Genomic DNA, 16,528 nt, shown 5'->3' on the forward strand with positions numbered 1-16,528 from the left:
GCAGAGGCAAAACTGATCTCTGAGGTGTGTGCTGGGGGCCCTACCACACCAGTCTTCTCAGCCAGGCCACACCCCCAGGATATGCTTCAGCTGGGCAGCTGTGATCCCAGTCACTCTCAATTACCCTTAAGTGACATTTTCTGTATTTTCTGGCTGCCCAGCTGTTCTACCTGGAAGGACTGTGCCTTCATCTACCCCTGCACATCCTAACACGAGCCTTCCTGGAGCTACCATGTCCCAGCAGGCACCCTGTGACTGTGTGCAGCCCTCACAGGACAGCTCCATCTTTATTTTGTGCTTTGTTGAGGGCTCCAGCAAGCCTGGAAAGACAAGGGGCGCATCTCTCCCCTCTGAGTTCCCTCCCCTGCCACCCGGCGGCGGGGACCTGGCTTTGTTTGTGGAATTAGTGATTCCTCCTCTTCTGTTAAGGCTGAGAACACACGTTTGGTCCCCGCTCGGGGTGGGGCCCAGCTAATCAGAACGAGAGGTTCCTTGAGGGGTGCGCTGTCAGAGGTGGCATTCCTATTTCCACCCAGGCACCTGGTATCTTACACGCCACAGAGAGGTCTATGGTGCAAAGCGCCGTCGAGCGGGACTGCAGAACTGCCTTTGCTGTCACCTCCGCCCACAGATCCCCTTCCACACTTGCATGTGCACACAGGCCAAGATGGAAGGCGCCATCCTAACTTCTGCCTTGCGCAGGTGGGAGGGAAGAGAGACGAGAGGTATTCCATTGGTTGTCTTGTCTGGGAAAATGAATTGCATCTTCTCCTCACTCGCGGAAGATCAACTTTTCCCACCCCTTTGGTTGGGCACTAGCCACAGCCCGTATCTGGGAGCCAATGGGTTCCAGTTCCAGGGTCTTGGAGCTGGGAGGGCAGCAAACGCTGGTAGACCCTGAGAAAAGTGTTTTACAGCGTCCCCAGCCCCTTAAGTCTCCTGTGGGGCAAATGAGCTGGTATTGAAACCGACCAGTTGGCTTGGCGCACAGGGTTGCCGGCCAAGCAGCGCGCGAACCCCTCCCCTTCTTGGCGGGCCAGCACATGTAGCCCTCGCCGCCGCCCCCCTCCACCCCGGGTTACGCGCGGGTCCTGCAGCATCGTGGCCGAGCTGGGCTGCCTGGCCCGCGGGCAAAGCGCCGGCCGCGGCATCCCGTGCCGGGCCGCGGCGCGATGCTGCGCTGGAATGAGGAAGCTTGGCTGCAAGGGGAGGGCCCGGGCGCGCTGCGCGCGGGGGTGGCGGCGGCGCGCCGAGCGGGCCCGGCGCGGGCGAACGGGCTGCAGCCGGCGGCGGCGCCAGCAGGTACGGCCCGTGCCCGCCGCCGCCCAGGCAGATTTGGGGATCTTGGCCCCAGTCCGACGCCGTTACAAAGTTTGTGCGCGCGCCACAGCAGGCCCCAGAGTTGCTGTTGGGACGCGCGTCCGGCAAGCTGGGATCCAGCGGTGGGGACTGAGACGGGACGGCGCGCACCTCTCCGCGTCCCGTTCTGTTTTCAGCTCCGCTCATCGGTCCGTATACCGGAGCAGCGCACCCAGAGGCGGCCAAGGCACGCTCTGGGCCGGGCGGACTGAGGGCAAGTCAAGCTGGACACTGGCAGTGTGCGCCACCCCAAAGTTTTCGGAGCGCAAGGCGGGGGCGCGCGCGCTCGGGCCACCGCCGTTCTGGGCGGCCGCAGGTGGAGACGCGCGGGCGCGACGGGGGCGGCCGCGGCGGAGGGAACGAAGTGCGCTTACCCGCGGGCGGCGCTGTGCGCGCGGGGCAGCCGGTCGGCAGGGAGCTCGAAGCCGGGTCGGAGCCGGCGGGGGGCGGGGAGTGTGGCGGAGAAATGGGGAACAATGCGAGTGAGCAACTTCAGGAAGTCATTGTGAAAGAAAGCTGGGAAGAGCTCCGCGGCCAAGTTAGCAGGGCACTCTAACAAGTGCCTGCGCGGCCCGCGCCCAAAGTGGCGACGCGGGGACAGCTCTGGGCCCCTGAGCAGCCAGCGTAGTACAGCCCGGGCGGGACGCGGGACCGCGGCAGGGCGGGTGACCCGGTCGAGACCCACAGGGCAGAGGGAGCCCGGCTCCAAGGTCGCTCTTCACGCGGAGGATCAGTCTTGGCCCCCAAAGTGCGACGCACAAATCCACGTGAGTGTTTTCAATTTCAGTAGGAAAACTTGGGTAACTGGTGAATTTGATTTTTTTTTTTTTCCCTGAGAGCTGGAAAGGACAGACTAGGCGGTAACATTCGTAATCCCTGGTGTCGGTGTTGCTCACGTATGCCTCTCCATTCTGAGGACAGCGAGAGCGATGAGTTTTGTGAAAGCCTCTGCCGCTTTAGGCTGTGACTGTAGGTGCAGGATCAGGCCAACACCGGACACTTCTGAACAGCTCCGCTGTCACCACGAAGATGTTCTAGCTCCTGCTCATATTTAAATTCATATATACACATATAGTGGGATCACAGAATTCAACTTTATAAAATCATTTATAAAGCCATTTGTAAAAAAAAATTAATTAAAAACTTTTCTTATTTTTGAGGTAAAAGCATTTTGCTTCTATTTAGCCTGAGCTTGCTTTCTGAAAAACAGAATTATCCCGGTTTTGAAAACTTGGTACCTTTGCTCCCTGTGGGTCAGAAAACCTTCTCAGGAAAACTCTCAATAATAGTAAAACATCAGATCACTTGAGGTTTATTTGAAATGTATTTTTAAAATCTGTCAAGCATCATTGGTGATTCCTCAGGAATCTCAGAAGCAGATGACTGTTTTTCCTTCTAATTTGGAGGCATACAATATCACATCCAGTGGCCAAAAAACTAACGATTCCATAAGGTCTGAAGCTGCACAGGCTTCACATGCAGTTTCCCTTCCCTTTGGGGACTGTAACCCACCCGGAGTGAATTTTAACTCGGAGTGAATTTTACCCTCGCATGATTTCCCACCCTGCTGCAGAGTGTATTTCATCTTTGAAGTACCTTGTTTAAACTTCCAGAGACAAAATGATGTTAAAGAAATATCTTCTTACTAGTGAAATCAGTTTCTGGTAAGAAAGGAAAATTTATAAAAGTTGAAAATACTTAATATGTATAATATTTTTAACTTTAATGGAAATTCAAATGCTTTTAAGAGTGGTTCATTCGGGTAGGGTTATCAGTTGAGGGGGGAGTGACACCTTCAAGAAAATGCCTGCGCCCTCTTGAATTTCTTTGTTAGAAGGTGTTTGTTCAGTGAGGTTAATTGGATCATCTTTTATATGGGATTTTAAAAAATAACAGGTTAAGCATCATTTATATTAGAATGTGTCTGAATTGCTTCAGTGACACATTGGATTATTTGGTATACGGCTTAAAATTTAAACAGGGACAAATATTCATGATAGGAAGATTCACCTGCTTACAGTGGCATACTGTAACATGCAGAACATGTTACAGTAATAACTATGATTTCTCATTTTAAAAACTGTACCATCTCATTTGATAGAATATTTTTAATTTCACATTTTCCCATGAACATACCTTTTTACATGGGGGAAAAAGTGAGCTTCTCAGTCTTGCAACCCACCAGAGCTGGTGACAAAAATATTTTGAGTTAAATGGTCCTGTTTTCTTCCCCTTTTGTATCCTGGTGATAGTTGAAGGCTGGAGTTTAGAAACAGCACAGTGCTTGTTTGTTTAATTCATCAGTGCCTTAATTAGAGTTCTTCATCTGAGAAAACTACATCTTCCTCCCCAAATTCAGGAGCATTTTAGCAATAATAGCCCACCATTGTGGTCTCACAGGAGACCACAGTGGCTACAAATAAAAGTGTACTGTGTTTGACTCTTTTGAGAAGTTTGTGCACAGTCTCCTAAACAAAAGGTAAACTGTGGCCATCCATGGAGATGATTCCTTTGTTCGAAAGTTAATATCACAGTGAATTTATTGACCAAGAGGTCTAAAGCCCAGCAGAGTTGTAGGCCACTGTATTTTCTTTACTTGGCCGAAGACTTAGAGTGAGAATGGTGGTTCTTTGGTTTGGGGAATATTTTCTCTTGATTTGTATTGGTGAGCATCAGATTTGCTTAATGCAGTAGCATATTATCAGTATAATGTTAAACCTTTAAAACCTAAGAGAATTACATGTCTTTTATATCAAGATTATGTATACTAATACATACAGTAAATAAATTACATATGTACATGCATACACACACACACATAGCATGCACACAGTGTGGAGTGAGGCATGCACGCAGTGTGGAAGAGTTTTAAATCATACAGACCTAACATGAGTAATATAGCTACCATTTTTTTTTTACCTTTTACAAAAACAAAATGAATTTCTCTATTTAGAATGGTGAGTTTCAATGTAAATGATAATAGTATTTTGATTGTTTGCCTAATTTTGTGTTTTCATCTCATGTAACTGCAGTTAGCTGAGGATTCATAAAGAATAGCACTGTTCAGTGTTATTTTTCTCCTTCTCAAATCTTTGAAATTACATAGCAATTTCACTATGAAATAAGTACTGGTTCTTGTGCTGTATTCTAAGGAAGAGTCTTGTAAGTGGATCCAGCTCGTAGAAAGCAAATGAAGAGCCCTCTGAGGTTCTCTGGAAACCTTGACTTTTGCTGCCTATTTTTAAGACTGACAAGCATTTGGGGCTCCTACTTCTCACCACAGAGTTGCTGAAGCTCCTTCTCTGACTGTGAACACCACTCCCTGACCAGTATCCTTATGTATTTGTATTTACATAGAACTCAGAACTATTTCATTTCTTATATGCATGGTATAATCTTTCCACTTTATGGGAAGAAAGATGAGTTGCAAAAGCAACAAGTGACCCATTCTTAAAGCATAGAAGCAAAAATATGAATCCACTTCACGTCTTGAAAGAAGTCAGTTTATTTGGTTCAAAAAAAAGGCACAAGTACCTTTTTGATCTGGGTCAGCATTAAATCACTCTTTCTGTCTCACACACAGAGACACACAGACATACTCTTTCTCTTAAAATTCAGATAAGGTGCTAAGGAGAACTGGGATTTTGTTAGGGTCCTAGGACACCCCAAACTAAACTACATAAATAGCAATAAAACTGTCTTGAATTAAAAAAAAAAAAAAAAAACTGTCTTGAACTCTGGTGCTGATTAAATGCTCACACTGGGGTTCTTCATGTCAACTCTGGCTTCATTGTATTTTTTTTCATCTTAATAAGTGCCTTCATACCTCCATCTCCTTGGAATATATGTTCCAGTTTTTAGATTTATAGTGCCATTGCTTTAATAGCTTTTGACATAGCTCTTAACTGTTCTTAAATATTCTAACAAATATCTTTAAGACATGATGAAACACCAAGGATGTAGTGCTGCACATTACAGATGAAATACAACAGCCACTAAAAGAAGGTTTGCAAAAGGTTTCAAAGTGGGGGTGTGGGTGCCTACCCCTATTTTGTTGTGTGCTGGTGGTTACTCCTGAAAAGGGCCCATAGGGAGAGCAACTGAAGCCTAATCTGTAGACAATTGGCACATCGTTTCAGTTGACATTTTCTCTTTCTCATGGTTGCCTGTGATAAATAGGTGGATGCAAGAGGTGTCTTCAGCCAGCCACCTGGTGAAAAACTGTTAAAAATGCTGAAAACCCCAAGTCACAGGTGTGGAACCCATTTGTCTTCTCCTTCTGAGGCCTGACCCTTTTTCTTTTCTTCCTTGGCCATTTTGTGCCTTTGGCGAACTCATAATTCCTGTTGACTAAAAGAACACCCTTTTCCACCACAAGCCTGACAAATCAGACGTTCAAATAATTTCTGAACTCGTTTTTGGTTAGGACAGGAAGCCCAGGCTCCCTTCCTGTGTGTGCTTTCCTGAGAGAAAACTAGCTTCCCTCCTTTTTTGCATATTTGGCAACTGGTTCCACCTTTCTCTGTGCCCCAGTGGAGTGTCAAGACGGGTAGTAGGACCTTTGAGGAAGACAAGGAGGGCGCTGAGGCCCTACCACCAGGCACCAGGATCCTTCCAGGTGGCTGGGTCAGAGAGGGACTCTGAGAAGCAGGGTCTCAAAGTCGGGATTTGCTTGGCTGTGAGGAGGCAAGTTGGTTGGTGAGTGTCACTGAGTGTCTTTGCTGTGCTTGTATGGATTGGAATAGCCAGTGTGGTCCTCTGTTTCTCTTTTTTTTTGTGGTGGGTGGCCTGCTCTCAGAGTGGCACCCTGCACCCTGTCTGGGCTCACTGTCTTGGGGTGATGGAGAGCATCATTATGCTCCATCTGCACGTTCTGCTTTCGGGTTGGCCCCATGCTCCACCTCCTGATGGCTTGTGGCGCAGGGCCATGGCTTAACGAATTGCTTAAAGTGGGCACTAATTAGTGCCAAAGTGCTTTCTTCATATTTTCTCATTCAAGTGTGCAGTGATTCATTTTTCTTCAGCAAGCAGCTCACTGCTACAGAAAATCTGACTCTTCCCGCCATTTTCTCACCAGAAGTTAATGATAATGGATGGATGGTTACATATTATGGACAGCAGTGCATTGTGAAGAGGGAATCCACCACTCTCGTGCCCTGTCTGCCTTGTCTGTCTTTCTTTCTTTCCCTCTTTCTCCTGCCTTCTTTTCTTTCTTTATGTCATATGTGTGGTTTGGGGACACACTTAAATAACTAAGAACTGCAGGAAGTGTTTGTAAGGCATGGTCTATATTGAAGTAGATTTTTGTGCTCCATTTTTGAGATCACACACAAAAATCTACACTTTACACCACTTTCTGTTAATTTGAAACTGTTTGAAAATGAACAATATGCTCTGAGTTAGTCTTTTTCCAAAGCTAGGGATTCTATGATGACTACTGATTTTTTGATAGTTTTTGATATTTTTTTAATTTGTTATATCATCACACTTTCACTGGGACAAATAAAATTCCACAAAAGATACCTCCCTGGACCTAATAGGGAAAATGTTTAATTTTGAATCTTTTGAAGACATGAAAATGAGGAATTGACCTTTAGCTTACTTCTGAGGCACTCTGAAATGTGTTCCAGTGCTTTTAATGGAAACTAGAGAAAGCCATCGACCCCCTACTGCGAGCCCCACTTTTAGCCTGAAAAGTGACCTTTTTCCTTCTTGTTTGTGCTGAATTTTGCGTAGGGCAGAAAATTAAAGTGATATTCAAAGAGATTCATTCTAAAAACATATTGACAGATTGTTTATCTCACTTCATTAAATTAAAACCAACTGCTCATTATCTCAGGTCCTTATATACAAGGTGGTTAATTACCATTTAAAAATTGGTTTGGAAATTTCTTGTAGTTTTCTGCTATGAGTGTCTTCCTACTATACTATGAAGGTTGTATATGTTTGCCTGAATTTAAAGAATTTTCAATTAAGAACAGACAGGGTTTTTGTAAAAGTAATAAAATTTGCTAAAAAAGAATACTTAATATAAAACATTGAAAATATATTATTTCAATTTACTTAAGGGCTGCCGAAAATATGACTAAAATCAGCTTTCTTGTATTTAACTCTCTGATGGCATGAGCATTTTCTTCCAGATTATAAATAAAGACATGATGATTTTTGTAGACATACAAATGAGGAAGTAGAAAGGTTCTGTGTGGTTGTACCAATGACCCTGTCCTCCCTGGATTTGCATGAGGACATTGTAGGCTGAAGGTGAAGGATTACAGAATCAGCCCAAACAATCCTGATTTGGACCCGGCACCCACGTTTCAAATGGATTTTGTTGCATGGTTCATGCTGCTGGCTATGAGGATGCTTCCAGGTTTGGGTCAGAGGATGCAAGTGCCAAGCTCTCTATCACAGAATAAAATAAAAATCTAGACCTTTTTTGCTAACATTATCCAATTGAAGAACCAGTGCAAATGATTGAGGGATTTTTTTTTTTCTGTTCTTTGGTTTTGGTCCATGGCAGTGATTATTTAATTGATACATTTATTGGTCCTTTTACCCTTCTTAGATACAGCTTGCTCTGACTTCAGCTGAAACCACTGGAAGTTGGGGTGAATTTTCAAAGTACTAAAACCATTAAGAGACCAAGCCATGGTTTCAGGAACCTAATTTTTGAATCCTTGTTCTGTGTACTATGAGCATAGGTTTTTATTATGTATAGTTTTTATGAAAAAGTTATCTCATTGTAATTGATGATAGTTGATGATTTTGTGGGTATTGTAAGTGGAACTGAGCTCACAATTCTAATGCTTTAGGGAAAGTTTCTACCTTTTGCATGAGGCCTATCCTAACTTGGAGGCAGCAAGTAACATATCTATCCTTCTTGCTCTTCCCTAAAGCAGTGGCTGAATAGCCTTATTATAAATAGGTGGGATCAAAGTGGCCTTTCCTATTGGAAAGAATAAGAATAAATAGATATGTATGTTACAGTGAATCCCATAAACTATTTGATCTGAAACATTTTTTTCTGTGTTTATATCTAGATTCGTAGATCATGACTCACCACCAGCTAGATTTTACTATAAGTAAAATGACAAGTTTGTAGTACCTGGGAAAGTATCTTCAGAAGGCAATTCAATTAATAATGACTTTTCAAATTTTAATACATAGTATATGTATGGGTTTGCAGAGAGCAGGATGTTCCTGTGGCGATCCGGATGATCCTACTTCTTTGGGTCTAAATAAAACATAACTTTTGCCAAATAAATTCATGCAATTGAAGTAGAATGGCCTTGTAGAAATATCAATATTGCAGTAGGGTGCATTGTTTGGAAATGTTATGGGTGTGCAAGTGGATTTTTCTACCAGCTATGGTTTTAAATTTTGAGTTTTAAAATGTCCACGTGAAATAATTTACTGGTATGTTAAGCTAAATTCAAAGCTAGAGGGGCTAAAAGAGATTCTGTATTCTTTGTGACACCACAAATCCTTGCTAAGTAAAATAATTTAGCTAATATTTTAAATTCACATTTATTTCTTTAAAAAATGAAAAACAATCTGGAAATAATAGGAACACATAATCTATTCCTGGGTTCCTCTGTCTCTTTAATTTACAATAATAAATCACAAGCCATCAGCACTTTGGAGAGAGACTGTAAAGCATTACTTTGGAAGCAGTTGCTATATTTTTTTAAAGATATAGATCTTATTTTCATTGCACTTCATTTTTTTTTTGCACAGTTCCTAGCCATGCATGAAGGTCTTCCAAAATCAGTGAGAAGAAGATCATTCTAAACTAAAGTTTTTTTTTTTTTCTTTTTAATGCCTTTAGTTTATTTATTTATTTTTATGTGGTGCTGAGGATAGAACCCAGGGTCTCACATGTGCTAAGCAAGCGCTCTGCCACTGAGTCACAACCTCAGCCCTAAACTTAAGTTTTAAGCACTCTGCTACTGAGCTACAACCCCAGCCCTAAACTTTTTTTTTTTTTTTAAATTTAAGTGATAAAGCATAAGAGCCATTTATATTTGAGGAAACTATGTAGGAGGTGGCCAATGTTTGTGTCAGGAGAAACTCTATTAAAAAATATGTCAGCTTTGACTTTATGTCTCTCCCATACTGTCTGTGAGTAGTTTGAGATCAGATGGTGCAAGAATATAGAAGGGAAACCCCTCTTCTTTATATAAACAGGGTGCACTATGCGAGAATAAAAACAACACAATGTGATATAACATAAGGACATTCATGGGCCACTGGACGTCCAGCTCTGGTCCTGTGACAATAGCAAATATATAAGTACAGAGAAATGTCTCCCACTCTACTTTCCCTGTTTTAAAACAGTTTTTCTAATGCAATATCTATTTTAAAATACTCGTGTGTGTACATGTGTGCATGTGTGTAGTTTCCCTTCAGTCTGGAATATGTCTTGACTAAAAAGGCTTTCAAACATCATGGTTTTGGGATCTAGTTTTAAGTCTTCCTCAGTTCCCTTTGACCCTTCCCCTTTTACATATCAGTTCCTACCCATAGGGGGGAAAATGCAAGGACAGAACTGCATATCTGAGCTAATTTGCCCTCAAGACGAAGGTTCACAGAAGAACAAATTGTTGGAGTTTTCTGTGGTTCAGTTTAATGTGGGGGGAGGGGCCGTGTGAACGCCAAATTGGATTCCTGCTTTCCTGTTTAAATCTTGTTTTTCATTGTTATTTGTACCAGCAGTGCTCTGTGGAATAATCATGAAAATGTGCAGATTGGCAGCTAATTTTTTTTAAATGAAAAGAGTCAGAAATGAAATAAGAATGCTCAGAAGTTTTTATATTCTCCCACCCTGTTTTGTCAAATTGTTAGGCAAACCAAGAAGGTCTCTTTGACTAGATACAAAGACTTTGCATATTGCCTTATCTTTCTTTTGGAATATTTCCTTTTTTAAGATACAGTGTAATTCATGGTGATATGATAGATTTTCAAAAATAAAATCTTCCCAGTCTGAAGATGAAAGAACTTGTCTCTAAGCAGGAATAATGCATTTTATTAAAGAGGTCTGTGACCTAGGCATTTTAAATAGATTATAGTCTTGTCCTGTCCACCCTGCCCCATCCCTCTCCCTTCAAAATAAGCATCATTAAGTGTTTAAGGAAATAACCCCGCAAAGTAACTCTAGTGCAGCTTTTATTTGTTGGGGAGTAAGAAAAACTAGGAGCAGATATTGGACTGAATAACTAGAACTTAACTAATACAGTAGAAATTCCAAGATAAAGTTTGGCTTGATTTCAAAGTATTACATGCAATATGTTTATTTTCTGGTAAAATATAAGTAGAATCCATTCCTCATCTATCAGATATTTGAATGTTTTGACCACTGCACGAGGCTGTGAAGTTCTTAATGAGCAGAAGTGCTAGAGGGAAGACATCTCCATCACATGTCCACAGGTTCCAACTTCAGCTCTGTTTTTTTATTAGACAGATAACCTTGGTCAGGCTGTATCTGTTTTACCTCAGTTTTCTCTTCTGTAAAATGGAAATGATATGGATCCTTTGGGATTGATTGTGAATGTTAAAGACACATTTAACAAATAGGAATCCGAGCTCTAAGTTGGACACTGGGTCAGGGCTTCCCAGTAGAATGGTGGGCAAGACAGAGGACGTTCCTGTGAGGCTTAACAGTTTACCTCTCAATGCAAGACATTTAATACATTGCCTGAACAAAGCTAGATAGAACTAGCATCCATTTCTGCTTTATTCTGTCATACACAAGGCAAGAAATGTAATGAAACATCACTGTGCAAGAATTACCTGTACAGTATCAGGGATGAGAAGGAGGCATTTGCTTAGAAAACAAACAAAAAAGCACAAGGAGATTGTTTAAATCTCAGAGAGCGTTTTTTAAGGCATGTGATAAGTACTGCATGCTACCAGCGAATGGGCTAATTTTGACCGACCCTCAGTATTTCCTTCAGGAAGTTTGGCAGGACCCATACTTGGTAGTTCTTTAACAGCTTGAAAAATAAGAAAGTTATAATTCTTCACAGGGGTCTGGATTTTCCTTCTAAATTCATTAATCCAGACTCAGCATATGAGAATTCTGCAACAGGCCCTGTGTTTCATAGCAAGCCGTGGAGGGAGGTGCTCACTGGAGGAAGCTGAAGGACATTTGGAAGCTGCTCCCCAGTGGTCCTGCAAGCTTGCATGCTTAGGGGACTCTGGTTGTGTCCTTCTCTGGGCTGCTTGGGTTAGAAATGGGGCCACTCCAAGGAAGACAAGCCCATCTCCTCACTTGGAAGCAGCAACTGCCCAGGGCTGTTGGATGCTTCTCTCTCGTAGCCAGCCAGGTTCCAGTCCAGCCTCTGTGTGGAAGGAGGAAAGGCAAGGTGCAGGAGGTGGTTTCAGGAAAGGCTCCTGGTCCCCCATGTGTCTGCAGAGACAGTGAGTCTGCACTTCCCTGCCTGGAGTCCATTCTTACTTCTTTTGCTCCTGTTCTCTAAAGTTGGTGATACATTGACTCCTTTGAATGAAACAGGAAAGTAAGATTTTTTCGTCCCTGTTTGATCAGAAGGAGAGAGACAGAGGAAGGGAAAAAAGAGGTAGAGGGGGGAGAGAGTAAGTGGGAGACAGAGAGAGGGAGAGATGGGAGGAGAAGGAGATGAAGGAGACACAGGAAAGGCAAAGAGATTTGGAGAGATGGTGGATTCTAACAGAAGCTTCACTGTCAGTTCCCCTACAGGGTCAGCCCTGAACAGCCTCTGTCACATTGGCCTAAACTTATCTCTGCATCTATTTCCCCTTGTGCAAGATTCAGAACTGCTTGCTCCAAAGAAACAATAAAAGCATTCATGGTTATACGAATTGCACAGGTAAAAAAGTTAGTGTACTGATATTGCTGTGTTTTCTATTGATTTGGTTAGATTTTGCCTGGAATTGTTTGGGTTTCCCATGCAAAGTAGAAAATCACAGAATATTTTTGTGAAATAATTCCTTCTGGCATCTCCCTTTATAGACCTAATGGTCTTGATTTTTCGTTTTGGTGAAACTTTGTGGAAACACACCAAAAATTTATTTTTGTGATTAACTCCATTCACTGAATCAGCTCCTTTTTTAGTTGAGACCAATCCCATTTTCTGTTTGACACTTGCATTCCTTCCACGTGGCATCAGAGGGGCTAACTTGGTGCTTTATAAACTGGGTGCAAAGCCTAGGTGGGACTCATGGTTACGAGGGGACGGGTTGGGATTTAAGTACCCTTCAAGTCACTGTTTTTATCATCCTAAGTGATGCACATTTAGAGTGAGGGGAGTTTGGAGAAGCTTGGTAAGTCAATACTGTGAAGTGAGACATGTCAACCACAGAAGTCACTGGCCCTATACAGACTGGCTCCTGGGCCCCAGCTCAGAAATTATTAAGAATTTCTACATAAGGGCATGAACAGACATTACACCGAGGGACCCTCTGAGCATGGGCCCCTGAGTAACTGCACTGGTCACAAGTCCATGAAGTTCCCCAATGCCAGAGAAGGTTTGGCTGAAAGTGTGCATGAAAATTGAAGTGTGGTGGATTGCATCACAAAGGTCCACATTACCAGGGCGGGAAGTGGTTCTAGAGCTTTAATGACAAAGCACAGAGGTAGAGCTTCAGGTTCCTCCCATGCACCGCTGTCCCCAGGGTTCTCACTAAATTCGCTCTAGGTGGTGTTCTCTGCAGCTTCACCTTCCCCTCTCCCCCCAGTTCCCTCCAAGAGACATCTGCATTCTCTTTGTGACATGACTGTCTGGAGTAGGGGTTACCACAGGGCAGGGTCTGACTGGGGACCAGCCACAGGGCAGATGGTGGAGATTCTGGCTTGTAATATATTCACACATCTTGCCACCTGAACGATCAGGCAAATGTGTCCAGTGGAACACAGTGTCCAGCAATTCTGCCCCAGACAGCACATCTAGAGGGTCATCCACCATCTCTTGGCAGGTGTTTTCTCCTTTGGTGCTTGGGTGGGGTAGCCTTTAGCCAGGCCTTTGGAAACATTTTCATCTTTTAATGAGAACTCATCTTTTAATGAGTACTCAATCTTTTATTGAGTACAATAATAGGTTTTAATCAATTGTTAAATAAATCAATTGAGTGGCCATAGCCCTTAAAAATAATGATGGCAATGATGCATATTGGTTAAATAAAAAGATGTGTATTAAATGAAAAATATTTTGAAATAGTACATTTGGAATATAAATGTACTTTCTTTTTAAAAGAGCACAGAAACACATGGAAAAAAATATTAGTTTTAAGTGGTGGGGATTAAAAGCATTGTCTCCTTTTTTTTTTTTTTTTCTTTGTTTAAGTTGTCAAAACCTCTATCTGTCATGTAGCAAAAAATTCAAAGTAGGCATTCCAGAAATTTTGTGTTCAAGTCATTGTTCCAATAAGATTTGACTTTTGTAGTCTTCACTCAGCAATGCTGGGACAGTTGGGAAGGGGTTTGTTACATACCACCATAATTAAGTCCTTACTTCTCATGTGAGTGCTATACAGAAAGTACTAAGATTGTTCTCAGTTGAGTCTCATTTCTTTATTATGATAATGTTTGGACTGTTTCAGAAGAATCCTAGGATACTGCTTTTTTTTTTTTTTTTTACAGAGAAGTGCAGGCAATGCTAGGCACATGGCTTTTCTGTGGTTGGCTCTGGGTCTGCTTTGTCTTGTATCAGTTGCTAGTGACCCTCACTCTGGGACTGGAGCACATGTGAGATATAGGGTCTTTTTCTCTTCTCTGGCTCAGGCAGTTCTCCTAAGCCATGCACCCACCTTGAAAGTTCACAGCACACTCAGACCAGTTCAGTGCCTTTCAAAAATAGACAAAACCTTTCCCCATACAGAAAAAGGAACTGTCATTTATGTCCTCTTCGTGACTAATACTGGTATTCCTGAAATTGAGAATACATATTCCACATGTACCATTAAAGATTTTAAAGATGTAAAGCTATATAAGGTTATATGTATAACACATGTAACTATAATACATAAAATTTTAAATATCTTCCCACACACTATTCAGCCTAACAGAGAGAGGGTAAGGACCCTGAATCTTCCATCAGTTTCCAGATCTCTGCTGAAAACAGGCTTCAGCTCACATCCACACATCTGAACCCAAGAGACAGAGATAGCAAAGAAAAAACGGGGGTGGGGGCTGGTTTAGAGTCAACAAATAGCTTCAGTTTGCTAGTTAGTGAGGGGTCTCTTCCAAAGGCTTTCTAAGCAGAGAGTATAATGATCAGACTTTGTTGAGGTCACTTTCTGCTGGCCACAGATTTCTTATCTACAGAGCTGCCAGATGTCATATATTATGGGTGCCAGAGAGTTGCAGGCCAGGAGCCCAAGTGCAAAGCACAGCACTCCCCTAACTTCTACCCCACTGATATTGGGTCCCTTCCCATTTGTAGTGCCTCACAGTGCAGCCTGTGGTACATTCCCTGTGGCCACTATAGGGCAGCATCTCTCCTGTTTGTATTTGTAAATTTAAACCGATCTGAGAAGCCAGCCCCCTGTCAGCAAAACAGGAAGGGTTGGGCCCTCTCCTGGCTTGCACTGCCGTCACTTCTCCCTGAATAAGAGTGCTTGCTGGTAGAGTTTGAGGGCCAGGTCTGAGGAAGAGTGAGGGACAAGGACAGCAGTGCCTGCGTTGCCCATCTGCCAGGCTGGAGGTGTATTCATTATTGATGGAGGTAGTGCAGTTGCTGCTCAGATATGCAGCCTTGCCTGGGTAAATGAGACATTCTTCAGCAAATTGCTTCGTTTTTTGATTGCTGATTGTACGCGTGTCACCAAGCTGACTCAAGGTTCATCGATGCATGCTCAGTAAATTAGAAAGAACATAACTATGGATCAGCCAAGAGAATGAATTCTGTGCCTACAATGACCCAGGGCCATTTAATTTTCTGCTTAATTTTGTTGCAGTCAGTTTGCATTTTGGGTTATTATGCAGTAGGAAATTAACAATAAATAACAAATTTGGTCCTCCTGTGCTTGTAATGATATTTTTATAAATCTTTGTAATGCTGTTTTTAAAAGGATCAAGGTCTGTGCCAGTCAGATACTCCAGCAAGTATGTGAGGAGGAAAATGCATTATTCTTGCTAGATAACCTTGTTGTTAAATAGCATAAGGGTTCTTTATCTCTCTCTCCCCCTCTCTTTTTCTCTCTGTCTCTCTCACACACACATATTAGTATTTTTGCTTTAAACTAAAAAATCCCTTCCTCTCTTTCTCAGATAACCTGGAGACAATGGATGCTGATGAGGGTCAAGACATGTCCCAAGTTTCAGGTGAGACCTTATGGGATACCTGTATAGCCAGGAGTCAAGGCATCTGCAATGCTCATGGGGAGGCAGAGGGGCTATTCTGCAAAAGATAAGACCCAGCTGGAATTTGTGTCTGTTTACTTCAACTTTAACAAATGATCCCAGTTTGAGAACCTGAACAGGGAAAAAAAAACCCATAACATAATTAATTTAAGTGTTAAATCTGATAGTAAGTTGGAAATAATTAAATATATGTTGCACTTCTAGGAGAAACAGTTGCATATGGGTCCACCCTAGAACCTAAGGACATTCCAAAGATAGTATTTAAAATAAAGGGAGGGAGGGGGGAGACAGAAAAGAGGAGAAAAATAACTTGAAAAACCCAATAGTGCCTGGAATTATTTGAATATTTGGTAAGAATAGAAATAACATGGATCCATTTTAAATTATATCTTTTCAAAACATTCTGGGAAAAGCTCTTGTCATCTTAGGAAGCCCAGAAAGTGGAGAAGTCACTAATGGAGACCTTAAGGGTGGGTAACAGACTGTCCTGTTCAGCACCACTGAGGATGGGCCACTAGCCAGCGTAGCAAGACCTGCACAGCTCCCAAATGGATAACACAGGAAGTCCATTTGTCTGGCACTGTACCTGGACAGTACCAGGAAGTAGTAGAAGCTTCCTGGACTTTGGAGTTTTCAGTATTTTATGTTTTAGAACTTCACAGGCTTATTACCAATCCAGGAAAACAGGCCTTCATGTCACACTGGTCAGTCAATGCCATGGGGTCCTTGGCTAAACTGCCCCCTCCTGTTTTGAAGTTTTTATTGAATTTTGAATTTTAGTCTAAGTCAGTGTTTGTAACGGACATCTACAAGGTGCCTCCCTATCCCATG

General features: G+C 42.6%; 1 protein-coding gene across 21 annotated transcripts in view; it reads left to right on the plus strand.

Annotated features, from left to right (window-relative positions):
- Positions 1-675: 675 nt before the first annotated feature.
- Positions 676-16,528, plus strand: part of Ikzf1 (IKAROS family zinc finger 1) — a 127,478-nt gene continuing 111,625 nt past the window's right edge. For 3 of the 21 annotated variants that reach the window (XM_071614762.1, XM_027953367.3, XM_071614763.1), the window contains exons 1-2: positions 686-725; positions 15,605-15,658. In XM_071614762.1, coding sequence (XP_071470863.1) covers positions 15,619-15,658 — 40 coding nt within the window. In that variant the 5' untranslated portion in view covers positions 686-725; positions 15,605-15,618. The other 18 variants (XM_071614707.1, XM_071614741.1, XM_027953365.3 and 15 more) reach the window with 15 other exon arrangements.

The sequence above is a fragment of the Marmota flaviventris genome, chromosome 1 (genome assembly GCF_047511675.1).
Source record: "Marmota flaviventris isolate mMarFla1 chromosome 1, mMarFla1.hap1, whole genome shotgun sequence".
Taxonomy (NCBI): Eukaryota; Metazoa; Chordata; class Mammalia; order Rodentia; family Sciuridae; genus Marmota; species Marmota flaviventris.